Genomic DNA, 22,887 nt, shown 5'->3' on the forward strand with positions numbered 1-22,887 from the left:
TGAACAAGTAGCTGTGGGACAGAGGGATGGATTCTGACTATAAATACACATGGAAGATGACTTCTGGGTTTCACTTTAAATCCTATAGAAGTAGGATGTGTTCTTTGACAAGAGAAAGGTAAAATGCTTCACAGAAAGCTTTGTCTGTGATATAAATCATAGGTGAAAACTATACATGCATTGAAATTATGGCCAAGTAATAGCAATAAAATAATATATAAGAAAAAAATTTTTTAAATTTTAGTTAGAAAATGTTTATTATATAAGAGTGCTGAGCCTCTACACCTGTAGTTTTGAGTAGTATCACGTGGCCATATACTGCCACCTAGTGGTAACATCTGTAAGTGCAGTCTGGTTTTGGCAACTGGGAGAGACTTCACATTTACTCTTCTTTCTCAATTCATTAACTGAATCCTGAACAGGAGTATAAATACGGAGGAAGAAACAGACAGCAAAGCTAAAGTATTTTATTAATAATTTATTGTCAGTAAGAAAGACTGGTTAATGGTAGTTTTCAGTAAAAACCTTTACAAGACCTTGCATCACAAATATACAGACACTATAAAAATTGTGTCCTGGTGGTTTTGGTTCTAAACGATTCTGCAGAAGGTCCTCATTACACTTTCCAATAATGAAAAATGTTTATAACCCTAAAATACAGCAACCCATTTATTTAAGACATGTTCATGGATCAGGTCTGTCCTCATCCTATGTACAGCTGGAAATGAATGACTATACTGAAATGTATGAATGAAATGTCCTACTTCAGTTGAAAAGGACAGAGAGTGAAACCCTGGTTATATTAAAAAAAAAAAAATCAGGGTGCTAGGTAAATGACACGAACACCACCAAAATCTGGTCAAAAACAAAATGCACGAAGTTATCTTGAAAATCTAGGGGAAAACTATGAAAAATCAAATCTGTACATAAAATTTACAAAAAAAAAAACAGGAAAATTAAAATAATCAAATCTATATAAATACATGAATCATGCTAAAGAGAGAGAGGGGAGCTGATTTTCGCTTCATTGTTTTAACACGGGACGAATGTAAATACAAAAAAAAAAAAAAAAGTCTGGAAATGGTGCGGTGGACGTCAACGACAGTAGGTCAGGACACTGGCGATGGCGAACAAGGTCAGGAGGCGCGGGCGGGGGGTTCAGTGCAGCCATGCCCGGGGGCGGCTCCCCGAAGGAAGGGGCGCAAGCGCTGCTGCAGAGAACGGTGCAGGACAGGGCATCCGCTGCAGGGATCGCTCTAGGTTCGCTGGGGTTCAGGCACTTGGGGGGGGCGGGGGTGGGGGGAGGGCCTGCGGGGTCAGACCTCCGTGTGCTGCTGCGAGTCCAGCGGAGGGACCGTCACCTCCTCGAAGGGGCCGTCGTCTCCGCTCTCGTAGTCACTCATCATGACCTCCGACTCGGCCTCGCAGCACGCGGACACGTCGGAGCAGGACGCCGTGGAGGCGTACACCGACAGCGGCAGGCTTTCCACGGCGGGGGCTTCAAAGGTCCTGGGGTACCCCGCAGGGTAGGGGGCGTAGGGTTCTCTGCGGGCGCTGCCGTCGCCAGCGCCGGCTTTCTGAGGTTCGGACAGGTCCACGGCGTAGAAGCTGGGCAGGTACTGGTTCGGGTGGAACCTCTGCCGGCCTCGGGAGGCGGAGCCCGGGCTCCCCGCGGCCGGCGCGTCCCTGGGCGGGTGTATGGATTCGAACTGGTCGCTGAACTCGGGGGGCAGGGGCGGGAGCTCGTCCGCGCCGGGGAAGTCCTCTGGCGGGGGCGGAAAGTCACTCTCGATGTCGTAGCCTCCGGGGTAATAGTCCGTATCGATGGCGTTGGGATCGGCCGAGTACAGGGGGGTCTGCTCGTCGATTACCTCGTAATTGGGGAATTCCTGGATGTCCGGCAGAGGAACGCTGGGCATCCAGTCCGACGTATCCCAGTGATACCCTTGGTGGAAAAGAAAACCAGATGTCAACGTGTTTTCCTCCCCAGCGTGTGCGCCGCGGAAAAGGGCCCAGCGTATGCAGCACGCACAGGCGCAAAGGCATCTGTCCCCGCGCACCGAGGGCCACCGTCGGGGGAAGCCTCGGTCCCTGCTTGGACCCCCTCCCCTCCCGCGCCGGTTCTGAGACCCTCTATGAGTTAGGCTCTGCTCCTGAAATGAGGACTTACAGTTTTAGGTAAGTATCTAACTTTCAAAGAAACGTTAAGTTTTTAACAGAAGAAGCAGTATGCTAGCGCCTAGAGGACATGCACTTTTCTTCAAACGATTCCAATCATCCTTTCAGCTTCCCTGCAGTCACTGAGAACCCTCTGCCTTCTATGAAGAAGAGTGTTAGTTCAGCCTTAGGACCTTGATAAAGAAATTTTGTCCTTGCAAAAAGGCGGCTCAAGAATGTCACCTGATCTGCACTACTTGCCATTAAAAAAAGATACCAACGAATGTGTCTTTCAGATAATAAAAGTAATGACTAGCATGCAAAATTTTAAAACTAAATTTCCTTTAGAATGTCATAAATTTAATATTACAATTGTACTATTTTCCATGAGTCCTCAGAAAGACAACAAATTATATTAATTTAGTAACATAGCAAAGCATGCCCCAAAATCAAATGAAAGGCAATTAAACATTGACAAATGTAATACAATTTTTGATAAACTACAGTAATTTTGTTTCTTTAAAAAGGACTAAGGGTCATTTTCAACTATTTAAAGGTATAATTATTAAAAAAAAAAAAAACCCTTCCAATTTGGGGGTAGCCCCCCCACCCCAGGATTTTTGAAATCCTTTGGCAGCCAGTGAAGGTGAGGCAGGCACGTTCAGAACGCAGGCCACAAACAGGTAGGCAGTCGTTACGGTGCAGACACGTGCAGCAAGTCAGCACTGGGTCAAGGCTCCACTCATTTGTTTTAGTGAAAAATCAATGAACAACTGGCATGCATAAGTCACCTCTTGATTTGCTGAGGTCAGGAGCAGCCAAAGACTCTTTTGGTTGCAGAGTAGAGAGAAAAGAAAACACTTGTAATTAAAAGAGAAAGACGGCTGAAAAGGCAATAAAGATTAAGTCCATAACACAATATAAACTGTTTTATAAAGGCCCAGTCAGCCATGTACTGTGCCTTTTAAGCCATTATCTATGAAAATCCCCAACGGTGAGAAATCTGTGTAGCACAAATAAAATGGGACGTGGGAGCGGAGGGAGAAGATGAGGGATGATGAACTAGGGACGCGGCCGGGAAACTCGGACAGGATTTTACTTTCTTTCTCTTGTTTCTGGCAAGCTACTCCTGAAACACAAAATTTTGTTAGGAGTAATTGAAATAGAGTCTACAAGGCTCTATAATAAAATGTAAACTGGTGAAAAGAATTTAAATGACCCCCTCATGTTACTGAGAAATATTACGAAATCATTTTTTTCCCCTAAGGCTGGGTAATATCAGGTTGCTTAGGTGATAATGCAAAATACATAAGCTATAGCCACATGAAAGACACAAACTTTACAGCACAATATAGCCTTCACATGTCCAAGATTCAGAGAAACCACAGACACACTTAGATACTGATAAATAGCTAAGAGAAAACCTCACCAGACCTTGCCCTATTTGAACATGACTTTATATTCACACTGTCCACCTTTCCTTAGAGACACCATCAGCTGACCTTAACCCTGAGCCCAGCCAAATCTGTCTGGCCTCTCCCTCTCCTGGAGGCCTTGTTTTGCACACAGAACTCCGGCATGGGGCAGAGTCCACGTGAATCCCGTGACTGTGGGGCAGGCGGCTTACCCTGGTAAGCTTCAGGCTCTTCTCTTCGAAATGGAGGTGGAAATCCCTTAGTTATTACGAGGGTTAAATCACATAATGTAGGTCAAGCACTAACCATTGACTATCATTCTAATTCTTATTGTGGAAATCGATGACTAGTAATTTTCTAAACTAGACCCATGCTTTCTGTGCATTCAATGATGCTCTTGAAAACCCAGTGATAAAGTTACTTGGGGAAAAAAAAAAAGTAACTTGGAACAAATAAGATTTGATTGATGGTTCTCTTCTAGGAATTTAAATCAAAAACTGAAAAAATTGTGATTTCTAAAACATGAGTAAGCCAGTATTTAACTAATGTTTATCTCTGGAACTATTCTAAAAAGCCTGCTAAAAATGTGGTAGTTTCTTTCCAAAAAGAGGATTGACAACTTCTGTTTACTAAACAGCCATTCCATTATTCTTAGTTTTCCATTTTAAACTCAATTTATATTTAATATGTCAAAGATATTTTTCAACAAAAGAGATTGCCATGAAAGAACTATTCGAATTCTGTTTCTTTAAACTCAGTCAATATATTACATAAATATTAAGGTTTCATCATGGGAGAACTAAGATTCAGTAGACAAAATATAGATCCCCTTCTGATACGCCAAGTAAAGACATGGTCACTTCCTGGAAACTAAGTGTAAGGCTCACTGGTAACTGAAATGAGTAAGCTGAACCCCTCAAACTTGGCTTGAAACCATCCTTCTCTCACCTACATCTCAGCAAACCTATTTGTTGTCCCAGCAGAAAGGATTCCCTAAGCTTCGTGGGCTCCTGGTGGTCTAGGCCAGTAGTTCTCCAAGTGTGGTTCTTAGACCAGCAACATCAGAATTAACTGGGGGCTGGTTAGAAATGTGCATTCTCTTGGCCCCAGCCAGATTTGCTCCATCAGAAATCTTGGGAGTTAGGGCCTAACAATTATGCTTTTCACAAGCCCTATGGTGATCTGATTTCTAGTCCGAAAATACCTGTGTACTTTGCACGTGATAACTCGAATTCCAGTGCACTGATGGAGGGATAATTTGAAATAATTGAAGGCAGGTATTTCTTAAAATTTTGAACAGATAAAGCTTCCTATGAGATGATTTTTTACTCAACCAAATATAAAAATATTGCCTTCTATCATGTTCTACAATTTTCCTTGACCATACCAGGGAAAATACAAAAGGGAAGAGTCAGGTATAGGCAATTATTAAAGCTGTGTTTTACTGAGTTTTACTATATTAAAAATTTTTTTTAGATAATTAGAATTACTTTTCACTTCTTCATACTGTTCCATGTAAAGGCAGTTGTCAAGACCCTACCGGTGACTTCTGGCAACTGTGTAAATTCACTGTGAACCACAAGAAAGTAACAAAGACCACAGACATACGTAACATACATATATAACGATATTTTGCAACACCCCTGGGTTATGAACGGACACACCTGCACAGCATGAAAGTATTCAACCTCTTCAGAACCATCAGACAAGGACTCTGTACAACACTACCACGGGAAAAACACAGCACTCCAGGGACAGTCACTGAACACGAACACAGACACAACTGTACCTTCTTCAGTCACCGTGTCAACGACAGCATTGACAAGGTGTATTACAGTCACTATGGAAGCTTGTGAAAGGCACAAGAGCAGTAAGTTAGAAAGGCCTTCAGTGAGTCAGGAAACTGCATTAGATATGATTTCTGCATATTATACAGTTTCTACTGCATAGTTTAACAATGTGAAACTTAAACACAGCTATATAGTTATGTATGATCTTTGCACTTGTTCCTTATATGTTGCAGATTTTTCCAATCAAGTTATATATTTGTTATCATTAATCAAAGGAGTAGAGTAACGAGTAACCACATTATACTGTAATTTAGGAAAAGAACTTTCAGCCATAAATTTGTTTCACAATTACAATTATGAATCAAGTCAGGACAAAACAACCCTGATTTTAACATCCCATGGGCAAAAGCTTTCACATTCAAAGAGTCAAATACTTGGCTAGGCCAATTTTCTGGGTCCATTTAATACACTCATACATTATTTGCAGGAAAAAAATTAAGAGCTGCATAATAAGGTAAAATATGCAATATGAATACAAAAATGGCTTTGTCTCTGTTCTCTGTACTCCCACCCCAGTTTTCTTGTCTTTCTGCAGACGAGTTAACAGCTGGTGAGCTAACATACCAGCAGAGAAACGCAGACTGTCTGCCTGGCTGTTTCCTCTGTAAATTCCCTTTTCATTCCGGTATCAAACTGTTTCAAGGTATTTATGCCAAGATAAATAAGTGTGCATGTAACAGGCAGAAGGATGGCCCTCCAAAAAGGCCACATCCTCGCCCTGGGAACAAGTTACCATCCTTGGCCAAAGGGACTTTGCTAATGTGATGAAGATAAAGAGCCTGAGATGAAGAGACTCCCCTGCATGATCTGTAATTGCAAGGGTCCTTAAGGGGACCAGCTTTCCCAGCTGCGGCTGGAGAGCTAGGACTAGAGCAGAAAGACCAGTGAGGTGCAGTGTTGCTGTCTTTGACAGATGGAGGCCATGAGCCATGGCATGTGGGGAGGTTCTAGAGGCTGGAAAAGGTACAGCACAGGATCTCTCCTCTGGCGTCTCCAGAAAGGAGACAGTCCTGCTATTATGTTAATTTCAGCCTGCTGAGACAAGCGTCACACTTCTGCAGAACAATAACAAATCTATCTTGTCTTAAGCCACTATGTAATCTATTAAAACAGCCTTAGAAAACTAGAAATATGATTTAAATATACTCTTAATACAGACTTTAATTTTGATGGATAATGATTAAAATTATGATAAAGATTAAAATAAAGACACTCCTGGATAATATATTTTTTCTCACATTGTATTATCTGGCAATTAATTTTCATGACTAGTTTGACCATAGCTTATTAAAAGTATCTAAGAGTATTAAGAAGAATGATGTTTCAGTTAAAAAAAAAAAAACCTAGGAAAAGAAAGAAAATACTGGCAAATTCTGAGATTGATGAAGAGCATTTAAGGACAAAGATATAAAGTATTATGTAAATTGGCAACTCTATAATGTTTTAGAATTAAATCTAATGAAAGAATTCTACTTTGTTGTTGGTTTGATAAGCAGAGCTCTGTCCAAATACTTTACTGCTAAATAATAAACACTGTTGCACCTTCATATCATATATAACATGCTTGAAATGGCTCAGGAATTAATGGAACATACATATGGCCATCCTTAGTTTCGAAATGGTCTCTGCAGTGTATTATGGACTACTTGGCATTTACAAACAATCAAATAATTATTAGTGAGTTATTTCCTTCCAACTGTTTACACATGGCATTTTTATGCAAAAAAATTACAATCAAACTAATTCTGACATTCAAAAATTTCCACTAAAAACTCACTTTACTGGGTTTCTGGATACTGACAGTTTTCTCTACTGGTATGCGCTAATATGGTAAAGCTGCTTATCAACGCCATTCACCCTCCAAGAAACAAAACTGGCAGCCAAGATCCCACTGTCAGACTTTCTTCATTAGAAATATAATCCAACTTACTAGCAATCTCTTAAACTGCGTTCTCAGTCAGTACGCTCTGATCCAAATGGGAGCTGAGGCCGCAAGGGAGTCGGTGGGGAGAGACAAATAGAACCGTGTGACAATCACAGGTGCTGCTCGGGTTGCCCGTGTCAGACCGGCGCATCTCCTCGCAGGGCTGCGGGGGTGCACGCGTGTGTGCACGCGGGGGTGCTCAAGGAAGCGGGGACGAGGTTTTTTGTTTTTTTGTTTTTAAATCCACATAACTTCTATAGCATTCACTGTCATGGAAGAAAGGCCCATGCAGAACTGACTGATCAGACAGAGCTCATCTTTCAATCAGTCATATTTTCTTTCTTATGATGACCAGTCACTACAGATTCCTAAGCATGAAGGACGTTTTCGGCATCGCCCCCAGAGGATGTTCATGCAAGGCTGTCTAACTGTGGCCTGAAGTGAAGTGTGAAGAGCGTCTGAGATGGAGCCAGCGACCATGTCCCTGACCTGTGTCAGCGAGCGGGGCCGCGGACGGTGGGCGCTGCGGAAGCGTGTTTACTCACCATTGTCGTCGCACGGCTCCGACTGGAAGGAGCTGAGGGAGTGCACTTCGGACAGGCTTTCCCGGGCGCTGCACGGGCGAGACGGCTTCTCCTCCAGCGGCTTTTTGGAGAGACAAGGATCAAGATCCACCACTTTAGCTAAAAGGAGATGACGGACAAAACAGTTACATGTCACAAAGGCAGGAGACTCTCTTTTCTTCCCTGCTGTATCCTGACAGGAAGCAAGTGTGACCCGTGGACTGCCTAGGATTTATTCAATAAAAGTACATTGAAAGAAAAAAAAAAGAAACATCTCCAAAACAGAACCAAATACAAAATGCAGCTTGCAGACTCATAGAATAGAAATTCTCAATAAACCTGCCTGTGGTGGAGACTATCAGACAACATGGGGAATTAAAATTTTATTTGAAAATGGTAATATATAGCTTTTTCAAGGCATCCCATAGAAGTCAGGCCACTTAAATATTGTCGCTTCTTCTGGCCACATCTGAGAAAAAAAAATCATATCATGCCAATGCCCTCCCAATTTTTTTGTCATAAAAATCCCCCCACCAATCAGAGCTGAGAATCCAGATCAATTAAGAAAACGAAATGATCTTTCCAGATGAATGGAACACAACTAGATTCAATTCCTAAATTAAAGCAACATCACGGCCACAATGTGGCTGGTCAGGTCTGGGATGCCAGGAAAAGGTTCCCAATTGTACCAGAGCTCTGTGGAGTCTGGGCACGTTCATCACTAACAGAGACGCCACACTCCTGCGAGGTCAGAGACATTTTATCAAGATGGAGAAAACCATTCTTACTATCATAATCGAAGTCCCAGCTAGGTTTCTGGATGGAGTCGCTGTCAGAAGGAGAGTTTGAAGGCGGCGGGGGAGGCAGGTTTGGGGCCACGCTGCAGACGGCCACAGCTTTCCGGTGCCCGTGCACGGACTCCGGGTTGAAGGTGCTGAACTCGGGGTGCTCGGGGATAGCCGACCCTTCGAAGGAGTTGCGGTCAAGGTTGTTCCGAGAGTCACTTGGAATGCTTGGGGTGTAGGAGATGGGCCGGACAGGCACCTGGGGTGGTATGTCCGAGTAAATGTTCTTATTCAGCTTGGAATCGAAATACGGTCTTTGCAAGAAAGCCGCGCTGGGTCCCAAGTGTTTGTCCTCGGGTTCAGGCTGGGGTTTCTTCTTCCGACTGATCATCTTGCGGCAGAAGACGAACACCAGCACCAGCAGAAAGATGCCCGTGATGAAGACAACGATGCCGATCCCCTCGGCCAGGCCGATGTTCCAGGGGGTCGACACGTACTGGTTGGGAGCCACGTCCTCGCAGTGTTTCCCCTTATATTCGTGGCTGCAGTTGCAGTGGTAGGAGCCGTGCGTGTTCTCACAGAGGGCCCCATTCCGGCAGGGGTTGCCAGCACACTCGTCAACGTCGCTCTGACACCTGCCGAGACAGCCCAGGGTTAGGAGAGGCCTTGGCAGCACCATAGAGACTACAGGCTAATCATCCCTCCTAATAAAACTCACCCAACACTGACCCGGGCTTCCCAGGTGGCGCTAGTGGTGAAGAACCCGCCTGCCAGTGCAGGAGACACGGGTTCCATCCCTGGGTCGGGAAGATCCCCTGGAGGAGGGCGTGGCAACCCACTCCAGTATTCTTGCCTGGAGCATCCCATGGATAGAGGAGCCTGGTGGGCTACAGTCCATGGGGTCGCAGAGAGTCGGACACGACTGAAGTGACTTAGCAACACTGACCCAGACACAGGACAGCCAAAACACACTATTGACAATAACTACACAAAAATCCTTTGTGGAGTAATGACTCATTTGAGTTTACACCCTGTACATCTGGGAGATAAACACGTCACATCAATGTTTAGCTGCCATTTTTCTCAGGGTTCAACAGACAACTAAATCAAACTCACTGGCTAAACATCAGTTTGTCTCGATTTCTGATCCAGATATTTAGAAAAGTGCATGCCGATAAATGTATTCCAAGAGGGCTGGATTAAATTTCTCCGATAACTTTCCCATGGGGGAATATGACAGCTCCATACAGCATGTGAAAGGCCAGAAAACTCTCTGTTTTTCATTTTAAAATGTTTCTCCATGTTGAAAACCCTCCTCAGCTCCTCACCCTTACAGAATCGCCCACAGGAAAGCCGCTAAGCCCCCTCCTTCCCTCCCCTTCCCAGTGGGCGTCTCTGGCACCTGTGCGGGTCCCCCCGTCACCTTCCTCCTCTAACAAAATGCATCCTCCTCTAACACCCCTATACTCACCTGGCATTACAATTTTGATTACTGGGACATTTTTGTCAACTATATTGAATACTGACTAGGATTCAAGTAGACTAATGAATGAAGACCACGTGACGGACGGTAAAATTCAGAATTACTACTAGAACAAAACCTTATGTGAATCCATGCAGGCAGGTCACACTTCAAGCCTTCTAACAAAAGTGACAGGTGAAGGCTTTTCTAGATGCATAGCGCTAGGCACTTGTATGGAACAAGCACTAAGTTTTTTAAACTGAACCTGGTGGAAAGTCTAAGGGGAAATGGCACCTGGAACAGAAAACCATTTCATTCAACGTCGACAACAGGCATCTAGTGCCTCATATTCTTCACCAAAAATAATGATCGTCTCTCAGACTATGGAAGGCTCACAAAAGATACCTAAAGAGTTGAGAAATGTTTTAGATGCTACATAAACAATGAAAAAGAAGTCATCTATCTCATAGATAGGTAACAACCCCATGCGCATCTGTTTTTAAAAAAACAACAATCTTACTGTTTCCACAGTTACTTCCTGCAAGTACCCATACGTTCCTTGTTCATAAATAACATTTTTAAAGTATAGAAGCACTCTATATTCAAAGCATATAGTATTTCAAGCATTATATCATGTTCACTTGCTCAATTTTTTTTTTAAAAGAATGAAAAGATGAATTATACAAAGAGTCACTATGAGCTCTGAATTCAAATTCTAAAGCAACACAGTCCAAATTAAGTAAGTGTTGTTGCATCTTGCCAATCGCTGTGACCCTACAAAGAGCTGCAAACACAGATCTTGAAGGAAGTTAGTTACCTTTCTCCCCTAAAACCTGAGTCACACTGACAGACCGCACCATCCAAACTATCAAAACATGTTCCGCCGTTTTTACAAGGTTCATCTTTGCAGTAGGGGCTAAGCTGGCACCTGAAGGACAAGGGAAAAATAAGCATAAAAACCCAATGTTTTCTCTGTAACTACAGGAGCAAATGAATGTAGACACTGCACAGACACACGATGACGCTGAAAGAGCTACTGCTCTAATGAACGATGGAAGTCTGGGAACCTACACACCTCTGACCGGTATAGAGTCCTCGGCACTGGCAGACGAAGTCTCCGTTGTCCACAATGCAGGTGCCGCCGTACAGGCAGGGGTTGGAGGAACACGGGTTGACGCTCACCTCGCAGTAGGTCCCGATGTGCAAGGCGTTGCATTTGCAGTAATAACCTAAACCGGCAAATGGGAACCAAAAGTACTATCACTCAGTAACTCGAAAAAAGAAGTCTCAGGGTACTGGTTTTTATGTTTAAGTGAAAATTTAGCCCTCTAAGACTTGTAAAACATATTCAATTCCCCATTCCCTCTGGGTACAAAGCTGCCTATATCACCAAACCTTCCACTGTTGGTATCACCTGAATACAAAGGACTGAAGAGGGAACTCATGACTCGATCAAGGTCATCCTAACTTAGCAGGGTGCCCAAGGCCTTCTGGAAAACGACACTCCCACCCCCATCTCAAGTGAGCAATACTGGCAGGCCCCCCGCTGCGCCAGCGGGTAAAAAGAAGCTTAGGGAGAACTGCTGCTGCTGTGTTGCTTCAGTCGTATCCAACTCTGTACATCCCCCCAGACTGCAGCTCACCAGGCTCCCCCATCCCTGGGATTCTCCAGGCAAGAACAATGGAGTGGGTTGCCATTTCCTTCTCCAGTGCATGAAATTGAAAAGTGAAAGTGAAGTTGCTCAGTCGTGTCTGACTCTTAACGACCCCATGGACTGCCGCTCACCAGGCTCCTCCGTCCATGGGATTTTCTAGGCAAGAGTACCGGAGTGGGGTGCCATTGCCTTCTCCGTACGGAGAACTACGTGGAACCAATTCCAACCCCCTGGTTGGCGTCCTTGTGGCTGCAAAGGCATTCAGGGTCAGCTGTGGTTTCCTGTGACTACTGGTGCAGAATGACACGTGTCTGGAAATGTGATGTAGTGTGGCCACCGCTCAGCAGGAGAGAAACTGTCCCCTCCAGCCGCTCCCAGGATGAACCCTAAGCCCAGCTCCACTCGAGCATCACTTACACCAGCAGCGGTATGCGACCAAACTGACTGCACATGAAAAGGAAAAGCAGAAATGCCGGGAGACCTCTGCCCCAGCGCATACACGTGGATGGACTGCTTGGGAGAGGCGCTGCTGTGAGGCTTACCTCCCGTCGGGGAGGGGTGGCAGATGCCCCCGTTCTGGCAGGGGCTGCTTGAGCAGTCCTCCGTCGCCATCAACAAGCACCCGGGAGACACATCCACTGACTCCTCGATGTGCGCGTAGCTCCTGGGTCTGTTGTTTAAGGGCAGCTCCTGCCCATTCAGGTAAATGGAGTCCATGCAGCCCCGGAAACCATTGCCCACCTGGGGGCTCCGTCCGTGCCTCGAGCCCTGCTGGCGGACGTGGCCCCCAAAAAACATGTGGCTGTCGAGGTTGAGGGTTTTCAGTGTCCCCGGGGCTGTGCCCGAGGCGGTGTGGACCTGATCCAGAACCAGCCGGGCGTAGTTCCCGTTCACCTCGAGGGACACCGCGTGCCACAGCCCGTCGTTGACCTGGATGCTCTGCACCGAGACGATGCCGGGGCCGCTGCCACAGTCAAACTTGTACTGGAGCCTCCCGTTGTGGATCTGCGACAGAGACAATCACTGTGCACATTACTCTCGCGGAATCATCACGCCCGGCCTCGGATCACGCGTCTAAAGGAGGGGGTGGGTCTGCTGCCTGAAGGCAGAAAGTTAGTGCAAGTAGGGATGAAAGGGAAAGTCACTCAGTCGTGTCCGACTCTTTGCGACTGTATGGATTGCAGCCCGCCAGGCTCCTCTGTCCATGGAATTCTCCAGGCAAGAATGTTAGAGAAGGCAGCCATTCCCTTCTCCAGGGGAATCTTCCTGACCCAGGGATCAAACCCAGGTCTCCCGCATTGCTGGCAGATTCTTTACCATCTGAGCCACCAAGGAAGCGCAAGGCCTCGCACTTAAGTACTATAGAATACGTGCTCCTTGGTTTACTGTATGAATAATAAAAATAGGCCTCTCAGGGATATCAAAGTTCCAACTACATAACTAAAAGGCATTGTGTAAGTAACTGACAACTGCTAACTGAACAGAAAAGCATCAGATTTTGTTTAAAGTCAAAAACAAATCACTCTTGATAAAAAAGAAAAAAAGAAAAAAAAACGTAAGCTGATCATCACTTCAAGTGTATGTAGGACCTTTCTGTAAACTCTCCATAATATCAATAAGATTCATATCAGAGTTTGAATGTAATGGTCACAGGAACCTGAAAATGTTTGTAAAAAACAGAAGTAAATGTCTATGTTACTGTAGAGCAAAAAGAGCTTTTCACCCCACAGAACTTATGTGTTGGGATCAATGAATCGTTTAAAGGAAGAACTCAATCATTTCATGTTGCTTATCTTGTTCTTTTAAAAAATGGGCCATCTGAACATACAATGGAATTCATGTGTCTAAAGTCTCCCACAATCTGAGATACAAATATGCACAAACACCCACCTCCAAGATGCTGTAGTCGGTCCCTCGAGCATACATGACAACCGCGTGGGCAGAGTACGTTCGAAGCCTCATGGTCAGCTTCATCTCTAACTTGTTTTCATTTTCCATTAGACGGTATTTCACAAAGCTGTTTCCAGTAAATGTTATAGATGCAGTCCCTGGGAATCACAAAGAGAAGAAATAAATCAGAACCAAGTTTAAGCATATTTGTATAAGTTGTCCCCTCACCACCATGCCCTAATTCAAGTTTTGGATCTAAGATGATACAGTATAAAATTCAATTCAATGGGAAATGTCTATTTTTTTCACAAAGAGCAACAGCAAAACTGGATCTCCATTTGGAGTGAATAAGTTAGACTACTGTATCACAGAGAAATGAATTCTAAGATAAATAAAAGATCCAGATATGAAATATCCATTAAAAAATCATTAGAAAACAATTTAGAAAAATATGTAGCCTCAAGGTGGTTTGCAAAATGTTCTCAAGCAAGACGTAAAACAATTCACACTCTACAAAAACGATGAAACTATTATCAATCCAGAGATGAAAACTATTCTGTAAAATTATGCAGAAATGAGAAAATAAAAATTAAACAAATCAAAAGACCAGTGACATACAGACAGTGGGGTCTATTAACATGTAAATAATGTTAATGCTTAAAATTATACAGAGCTCCATCCATTAAAAATAAGAAACAGACAAATCATCTAGGCAATCAAGCAGAGAGCATGAACTGACCAGTCACAGAAGAGGAAGTGCTGCCATGAACAAATGAAAAGACAACCTTCACAAGTAGCCAGAAAAACGGCAATTTAAATAATTAGACGTCATTTCATCCCTGGCGGCTCAGATGGGAAAGAATCTGCCTGCAATTCAGGAGACCTGAATTTGATCCCTGATTGGGAAAGATCCCCTGGAGAAGGAAATGGCAACCCACTCCAGGAGAATTCCTGCCTGGAGAATCCCAGGGACAGAGGAGCCTGGTGGGCTATAGTCCATGGGGTCGCAAAGGGTCGGACACAACTGAAGGACTAACACTTCTACATTTTTTCACTTTTTTATCTTAATTGAACCTCTCACCTGGGCACTGACCAGACTTGCCACCTGGACAGACGCAGGTATACGTCTCCTCTCTGGGGTCAGTGACACATTCCGATCCTTCAGGGCACGGATTATCTTCACATCCACGATGGATAAGTGGGCATTTTCCCTCTTTGTTTTTAAAAAAAAAAAAAGAGGAGGGGGGAGAGCTAATGAATAGGAATTTCAAAAAAACGGATCTTTACTGTGTCGCCATCAAAGGCTGTAACATGAACCGACCCACGCGCTCATTTCCACCTGCGTGTGCGTTACCTCTGCAGAGGCACACGGCCGTCCGCCGGTGGCGTGGGGTCACAAAGCTCAGTCTGGCCGTGCTGTGCGTTGACATCACGCTCTCGTCCACGGACACCTTCTCGTCACAGAACTTCCAGGGGCAGTCGAGGCCCGCACACAGCTTCCGGAACACCTCCAGGATCCTCACACCGATGATCTCCTCGATGTCCGTCACGGAAGAGTTGATCTTCTGCAGGAGCTGCCTGGTGGAAACGTGGGCGACACCCGACCTCTCTACAAACAGCAAGACGTCCAGGTGCGGGTGAGGCTCGGCGGGCTGCAAGCTGACGATCTGAATGCTGTTCCTCCTCACGCCCAGGATGTTCCCCAAAGCTCGCTGGAAGTTGCGCCAGTAGTCACCAACGAACTCTTCCGGGGTGAGGTTGGCGAAGCGGATGGCGACCGTCTGGTTGAGCATCTGCTGCGTCACCTGTCTGACCTGCACCGTGATGTCGGCCGTGGTGGTGAACTTCCCGTCCGTCACGCTCACGTTGAGCAGGTACTGCCCTATGTCCAGCTTCTTGTGCGCGATCAGCTTGCCCCCCGTGCTGGACACGGAGAAGAGGTTGTCCATCTGCGGGTCGAGGCTGTAGGTTAACGTGTCATACACGTCTTGGTCGGTGGCGTGGACCTTCCCGATGACACCGCCCGAGTACTCCTCCCCGAAAGCAGTGATGAAAATCTCCAGCGGCAGGATTGCCGGGGGATAGACGCTCTCTTCAATGACCCTGATGTCAATATATGTCAGAGATGACAGCTGAGGCTTTCCATTGTCTGCCGCCTGCGAGAAAAGAAGGGGAAAAAAATCACCTTTGTCTGTGTCGTCGTTCACAACTTCTTAATACAAATATATTTATACTGCTCAAGTTCTAAAGTACTACCAATCGTTAGATACCTAATTCTTTGTATGAGAAGCATTATCAAGGGACAGGGTAGAAAGCGTTTTCAGAGTAGGTGTATTAACTGATCATAGCGGAATCGGGGGTATGATGCTTGAATTCATAGGAAAGAAATTGTTAATAGTAGTGACTTGGTGATAAAATTAATCGTGTACAATTCTGGCATGTACGGGTTGTTGAAAGAGACCACAGGATAAATACTTCTTTCTGGCCCTTTCACTGATTCATGCTGAAACTTAGCTCCACCCACATCTATGCTAAAGTGTGTGCTAAGTCACTTCAGGCGCGTCTGACTCTTTGTGACCCCATGGACTGTAGCCCGCCAGGCTCCTCTGTCCATGGGGATTCTCCAGGCAAGAATTCTGGAATGGGCTGCCATGCCCTCATCCAGAGGAATCTTCCCAACCCAGGGGATCAAACCTGCATCTCTTATGTTTCCTGGATTGGCAGGCGGGTTCTTTACCATTAGTGCCACCTGGGAAGGTCTATGATAAGGTAACTGAAAAAATAAGTATGCCCCTGCCAAGTGCTGTGGGATAAAAATGAAGATCTGACAAAAAAAAAAAGAAAAGAAAACCAGACTGTAATTCTAATTCAGTTTTGCAGTTCTGTCTTCTCACGAGGCATAAGCTGTTTACACATGAGAAGATAGATCACCGCAGTGGCTCTTTTCCACGAGTTCTCAAAAAAAACCAAAAAAACCATGAGAAAGGCGTGAATACCTTAACTCGCAGTAAGTAATGATCCTTCACTTTCCTATTTATGGCGGCCGCCGTCAGCAGGGCTCCCTGCTGGTTGACTTCAAACGCCCCCTCTTCATTCCCGCTCACGATGCTGAAGAAGAAGGGGGGGCCGTTGTGGGAGGAGTCCCTGTCCGTCACCACCAGCTGCAGCACGCTGAACCCCACGGGCTTGTTCTCCTGCAAAGGGGAGGAGAACCACGCCGCTGTCAACAAGACGCCCTGCAAGCTTTCCAGAATAGGACGTTTGCAGAAAACAGACATTGCTGCTTCATTTGGACGGAGGAGAGGGGAGAGGGGCTGGCGGTGTTGGGAAGAAGAGGAGGGAGACTGGTGGGGAAGGGGGGGGTGGAGGGGAGGGGGGTGTGTAGGGAGACTGGGGAGGGGAGAGGTGCTTGGCAGAGGAGTGAGAGGGTCTGCGTGGGGCCAGGAGGAAACGCAGGGCAGAAGGTAAGGTTAAGAACCAAGCTACTGAGGTTATCTTAAAAACCAAAGCAAAAAGAAGAGACGAAAGCATTTTGGAAATGGTTCATCGTTTAGTACCGACAGAGAGCCCTGTAATGTCACCCTTCCCATTTTTCTCAAAAGCGGTCTTTGGAAAAGGAAAGCTATTTCGAAAGAATAATCGAGGCCCGTGAGAGCACACATTTCAACAGGGACGCATTCCAGGAGCCCAGGACCCACGGTCACCTGGATGATCAGGCTGTAGTTCCCCCTGGAGAAGACCGGGGCGTTGTCATTCACATCAGACACGTCTATGTTCACGGTGGTCGTGGCGACTCTGGGGGGACTGCCATTGTCAGAGGCCTGCACGGTGAGCGTGTAGCCTGAGATCTTGTCGGGGAAAACACAAAGAGAAGCGTGTCTATTTCCACAAGACCAAAGAACAGGGGTTCCGTCTCAAGCGTGCTTCTGACACCCCCAGAGGGGCAGATCTGAGGGTCTCCGCCCCCTGAGCCCTGCAGGCGGGCGACTCCCTAGCCTGCACACAGGGGCATGGCCACAGGCCACCTGCAGAGTGGAATGTGTCTGCCCGACAGAAAAAGTTACTAACACAGAGGAGGAGCTCAGATGCCTCTCAGAAACATACTTGCCCTGTGAAGGTGTTCTAACTTTGAAAACGTGCGGATCTATTAACAGAAATTAAGACAGAAAAGGAACACAAACGATGAGAAAAGATGGGCACATGTGTCTAAGGGTGCAACCTTCCCTCTGCCCCAGTGCGACTCTCAGCTAGAGGCAGACACACAGCTAGCTGTCTCCTGCCCTCGAGGGCCCATTCATTCTCAACGCTCGGGACTCTCCAGATCATCTTCCTCTTCGATGTGGCACTTGGCTTGCCGTCAACTGCCTCAGTCTCCCAAGACCCTTCTCTTTGTGACTTCCTACTAGAAAAGGTGACTTAAGTGGGATGGCTGCTTTTCTAGGACAGCTCCTTTTAAGGTCTCTCTTTCAGAGGAAACAGTGCAGAGGCCAGGAGGCTGGCTAAACCCCAGAGGATGTGCTGTGAAGTACCAGTCCTGCGAGACACGCCCACGGGAGAGGGCGACTCGGCCTGGGGAACTCACCTGCCACCTCACAACGGACATGAGTTTACTCAAGGTTTTGAGAAGTCGGTTCAAGTTAAAAACACTAACTTTTGTCCTGCCCAGCAGTACTGAAGTCCTAAGCGTTAACAGTCATGCCTCCCAATCTCTTGGGAAGTCCCTGCTCAAAAATAATGGGTCAGGAAACGAATTAAAGAATGGAGATTTTATGAAATATCTCAGCACTATCTCCCCAAATTCCTTTCAACTTGGATGTGCCCACTATCCTTCTGAAATCAGTCTGTATTACCCCTGACGCCCTTCTAATTCCCTGAACGAAGGCTCTTTCACTTCTTCCCTCCATCACTTCTGCGGCAGCTCCCCTCCTGTCTGTGAGAGAGGGTAAGCGGATGTGTGGATGGATGGAGGGATGGAGACAGGGAGGGAGGAATTGGCTCTCTCCTCATTCGCTCACATTTACCTCCAAACCTCAGGTCATTTCCATGATCATCTCCGGAGGCACATGCCTTTTCTGTATTTCCAGCTTTCAAGTCTCCAGTTTGACTACAATGTCCCAAAACTGGCTGTACAGTTTTACCTGAATATGCCCCTTTCCTTGCCAGGTCAGCACACCCAGAACACAGTCGAGCGCGTCTCCCCAGCGCCAGGTCTGTGCCCCGTGACCCCGTCTGATGGCAGTACCCCGTCACAGCAGGACTGAACAGCATCGATCGAGGCGCCGGCCACCTCCGCTCTCCGTGGAGGCCACAGCTCAGCTCTGTGGTCCTCACTCCAAGTTTCTGCGTTTGTCTTGTCGCTCACGTGTCACGCTACTGTCCCCGCTTGGGCTCTTGTAACGACTGTCACTGGGCCCCCTACCTCCTCACGACACTCTGACCTGCCGCAGGCCTGGTCCTCAGAGAGCATCCCCTCATGCTGCTGCACTTGGGTGCACAGACGTCGGTAACCACCTAACCCCTGCGATGCAAGCCTGGACCTAGGATCCTGGCTTTGTCTATGGCCTGAAATCTGTTCCTAAAACACCTGATGTACCTTCTCTCCCTCGCTTGTCTGTAAGATCACTCTCCTCCAACACAACTGAATAAAGTCTCCTAAACACACCCCGTGACTGCCTTCCTCCATTCTTTCCTCCCCCCAGTTCCTCACGGGGAATTCCCTCCTCTCAACATGCGCGTCTCCCAAATCTCTGCTGTCATGTAAAACCCAGATTCTAGCTCCACGAAGCGTCTCAAAACACCGGTGCCAACAGAGTTTCATCCCAAATACACACTTTTATTCTCTAAATGTCACAAGTATGAAACAAATCACTATTCTGGAGATCTTCATACTATAACTGCTTTTCAGGTATTTATACTCTGCTTGTCACTTCCTAAGAACAGGGCTGGTTCTTTTGACATTTCCCAACATGTTGGCACTTCCACCTATTGATTTGATAATCTGTATAAACAATTTAATTTCTCCACTTACTGTTTCCCGGTCTAGAAGTTTGGTCACCTTCACTTCTCCTCTGGCAGGGTCGATTGTAAATGGACTTCCCTGGTTGCCATCTATAATTGCATAGTGGATGTGGCTGTTTGAAGGTCCATCAGCATCATCTGCCATAACCTAGAAAACATCACACTCCTGTTTAGGAGACAGATGAGGACGTGACAGCAGAAGTCTATTAAGCAAATTTCTGGTATCAACGGCAGTTACTTATAAATAGAGCCAGTCACTGGGTTAATAAAAGACATTTCCTCATCTTCCAGTTATTTTCAAGTAAGGCCACTGTAAGAACTGGAAGAGAGTGTCCCTGGTGGCAAAGAATACGCCTGCTAGTGCAGGACACACGCGTCTGATCCCTGGTCTGGGAGGATCCCACGTGCCAGGGAGCAGCTCAGCCTGTGTGCCACAGCTTCTGGGCTGGGCTCCAGAGCCCAGGAGCCGCAACTGCTGAGCTGACGTGCTGCAACGACTGAAGCCCCCAAGTCTGTGCTCTGCACGCTCCACAACTAGAGAAACCCTCAACAGCAACAGTGACCCAGCACAGCCAGAAATAAACAAACAAATAAAATTAAAACAGCAGCAGCAACAAGAAAACTGGATAAATCCCTAGAAAAATTCTTGCCGAGACCCAGAAGAAAACTGCAGAGGGAAAGATATGCACCGTGATCACAGACTGTTCAAGAACAGCGTCCTCGCTGATGACCGCCGTGTAGGTGTCCTGGCTGAACACTGGGGTGTTGTCATTGATGTCTGTTACATTGATGTTCACCGTGGCAACATCGCTTAATGACGGTGTGCCTCCGTCAGTGGCCTCAACAGTCAGGTAGTACTCATGAGAGCTCTCATAGTCCAGATTCCCAATGATAAATATGGCCCCTGAGCAGAAAATCAGAGTCACTTCCAGTGCTTTAAAATGCCACCACTTTCTCCTCCTATGACTGAAATCTTCAAGAGCTGACTTACCATTTATGTATGTTCTCTAATTTCTTAATTCAACAAGTAAAACAGGAATTGGCTCATCCTGGGAACTCTCCTTATTGCTTTTACTTTCCTGATACTCTTTGGAATATTTAAATTGCTTTTAAACTTAAATTGCTCAGTACTTGCTATATCCCTGTTATAAAAATGATTACATTTCTCATCTCTTCTAAATGACAGTTTACTACAGACTTTAATAAAACAGAAAGAAAACATAAAAATTCTATTCTTTGGCTTTTTATTTTCTTTTCCTTCTCCTACTTTTACAGAAATTCATATCCTTTTTAAAAATCTCTTGAATAACGCTTTGTTTACATTCTATCATTTTTTTAAAAAATCCCTTTTTGATTTAATAATTCCTTTAACGTCTTTCAATGTTGTTCTTTTTTACCTCCTTACAGTCTATCCTACTTAAAGAGTCCTAAAAATAACAATTTTTATATGTGCTAAAAATACATTTTAAGATAGCATCATCACACACCAACCCTTCATCTGAAACAGTCACATACAATTAAACACAGTTTGAATGGAGCCGTTTTTGAGAGAGCAATTTCCTTATAGCTATTTCAGTCGACAGGTTAACAAGACTACAAAAGTATTTATGCAGCCAGAGTCAAGAGCTCCAGCGACTTTTGACCCTCACTGCCAGTCCCTCACTAAGGAGCTCAGCCCAGGTATTTGCCAGTTATACAGAGCCAGCATAATGAAGAAGTCAATTTAACGAATTATCAGGTGCCCCTACTGAATCTAAGAGCAAAGAGGTCGAAACTCCTGTTTCACTTGGGAAGCTATTTCATATGAGATCCACAAGGGGCACAAAAAAGGGAGCCATTATGCAAAATTTCCTACCATCTTCCATTCTTTATCTTTACTGATTTATTACATCTTATATCTTTACTAAATAACTAGAGTATGATGCTTTAATTTTCTCCTTAAATTTGCTCATAACAGACAAGCCAGAAATGATTTTAGTGTGTAGAAGTATAGTTTTAAAGCCTTCTAAACCACGATGAATTCCACTTCAGATAACAACACAAAGGAAACTTGAGTTTTCTCTTTTTTTAGGGTATCTACTGACAACATGTGACCTGTCATTGTCCCAGTCAAGTGCTGAGCAATCTAGCCTTTCTGGCAGAATAAGGGCTCCCTCCCATTTGAGTGGTAGGTTACCTGTCTTAGAGTCGATGCTGAATTTCCCATGTTCATTCCCGCTTATGATAGAGTAGGTGATTTCTGCGTTTGCTTCAATGTCCCGGCTCGCTGCGTACACTTGGAGAACTTCAGTCCCAACGAGAACGTCCTCAGACACTGTGGCACCGTATTCACGGTACTCAAACACGGGCGGATTGTCATTTATATCCAAAACAGATATGACAATGGTCCCGGTAGCTGTCAACCTTCTGGGCAAACCGTGATCGACAGCTTTCAAAGTCAGGGTGTATACTGCCTGGAGTTCTCTATCCAAAGGCTTTTCTAACTGAATGATTCCAGATAATTCGTTAATGGAGAACTGCCCATCAGCGGAGTTAAGCAGTGAGTAGGAGATTTTCCGATTCAGTCCTGTCAAAGACACCACATCATGTCAGAACGCTTTATTTCAAGAAATGTAAGCACGCTCCTTAAAAATATGGACACCTACAGCTGATTCATGTTGATGTTTGACAGAGAACAAGAAAATTCTGTAAAGTAATTATCCTTCAATAAAAAAATAAATTAAAAAAATACATGTAGCATACATATGAAAAGGGAAAATGCTAATATACATTATTTAAAAATTCTTGTTGACTAAGATCTTAAAAAAATGTAACTTTTAAATGAGAGATTCACTGAGTTAAAACAAATATAATTTCATAGTCATCTGACTTTTTTTAAGACCATATTATATAGGAACTTTGTTCTAAAACCCAGATCTTTAAAAATAAAGCCTACTTATTACTTAGCTTCGGTGACAAACATTTATTTGAAAATTAATACATTTGCTATTCTAACTCTTCAGTGTTACAATGATTGAAGAAGTTATTTCTATTCTCTGCTATCAAAATGCTTTGAATATATATCCTACAGCCTTACTTTCTCCATAAAAAACTTGAAAGATCTGTAAAACTAAAACAATATGTTGTTTGCTTCTGTTATGTCCCTATGATACTAAATCTCTTTGTCAC

The 22,887-nt window shown here is 45.0% G+C and overlaps 1 protein-coding gene across 6 annotated transcripts in view; it reads right to left on the minus strand.

Moving 5' to 3' along the window:
• Positions 1-463: 463 nt before the first annotated feature.
• Positions 464-22,887, minus strand: part of FAT1 (FAT atypical cadherin 1) — a 122,086-nt gene continuing 99,662 nt past the window's right edge. For 3 of the 6 annotated variants that reach the window (XM_043893703.1, XM_043893702.1, XM_043893704.1), the window contains 15 exons: positions 21,896-22,285; positions 20,409-20,623; positions 19,730-19,867; positions 17,406-17,549; positions 16,698-16,895; positions 15,056-15,857; positions 14,783-14,914; positions 13,702-13,859; positions 12,354-12,816; positions 11,232-11,385; positions 10,974-11,084; positions 8,698-9,329; positions 7,892-8,029; positions 2,949-2,984; positions 464-1,945 (listed from right to left, as the gene is read on the minus strand). In XM_043893703.1, coding sequence (XP_043749638.1) covers positions 1,317-1,945; positions 2,949-2,984; positions 7,892-8,029; positions 8,698-9,329; positions 10,974-11,084; positions 11,232-11,385; positions 12,354-12,816; positions 13,702-13,859; positions 14,783-14,914; positions 15,056-15,857; positions 16,698-16,895; positions 17,406-17,549; positions 19,730-19,867; positions 20,409-20,623; positions 21,896-22,285 — 4,340 coding nt within the window. In that variant the 3' untranslated portion in view covers positions 464-1,316. Of the gene's footprint in view, positions 1,946-2,948; positions 2,985-7,352; positions 7,406-7,891; positions 8,030-8,697; positions 9,330-10,973; positions 11,085-11,231; positions 11,386-12,353; positions 12,817-13,701; positions 13,860-14,782; positions 14,915-15,055; positions 15,858-16,697; positions 16,896-17,405; positions 17,550-19,729; positions 19,868-20,408; positions 20,624-21,895; positions 22,286-22,887 lie in introns of all 6 variants that reach the window. The other 3 variants (XR_006339276.1, XM_043893706.1, XM_043893705.1) reach the window with 3 other exon arrangements.

Source organism: Cervus elaphus, chromosome 32 (genome assembly GCF_910594005.1).
Source record: "Cervus elaphus chromosome 32, mCerEla1.1, whole genome shotgun sequence".
Lineage (NCBI taxonomy): Eukaryota > Metazoa > Chordata > Mammalia > Artiodactyla > Cervidae > Cervus > Cervus elaphus.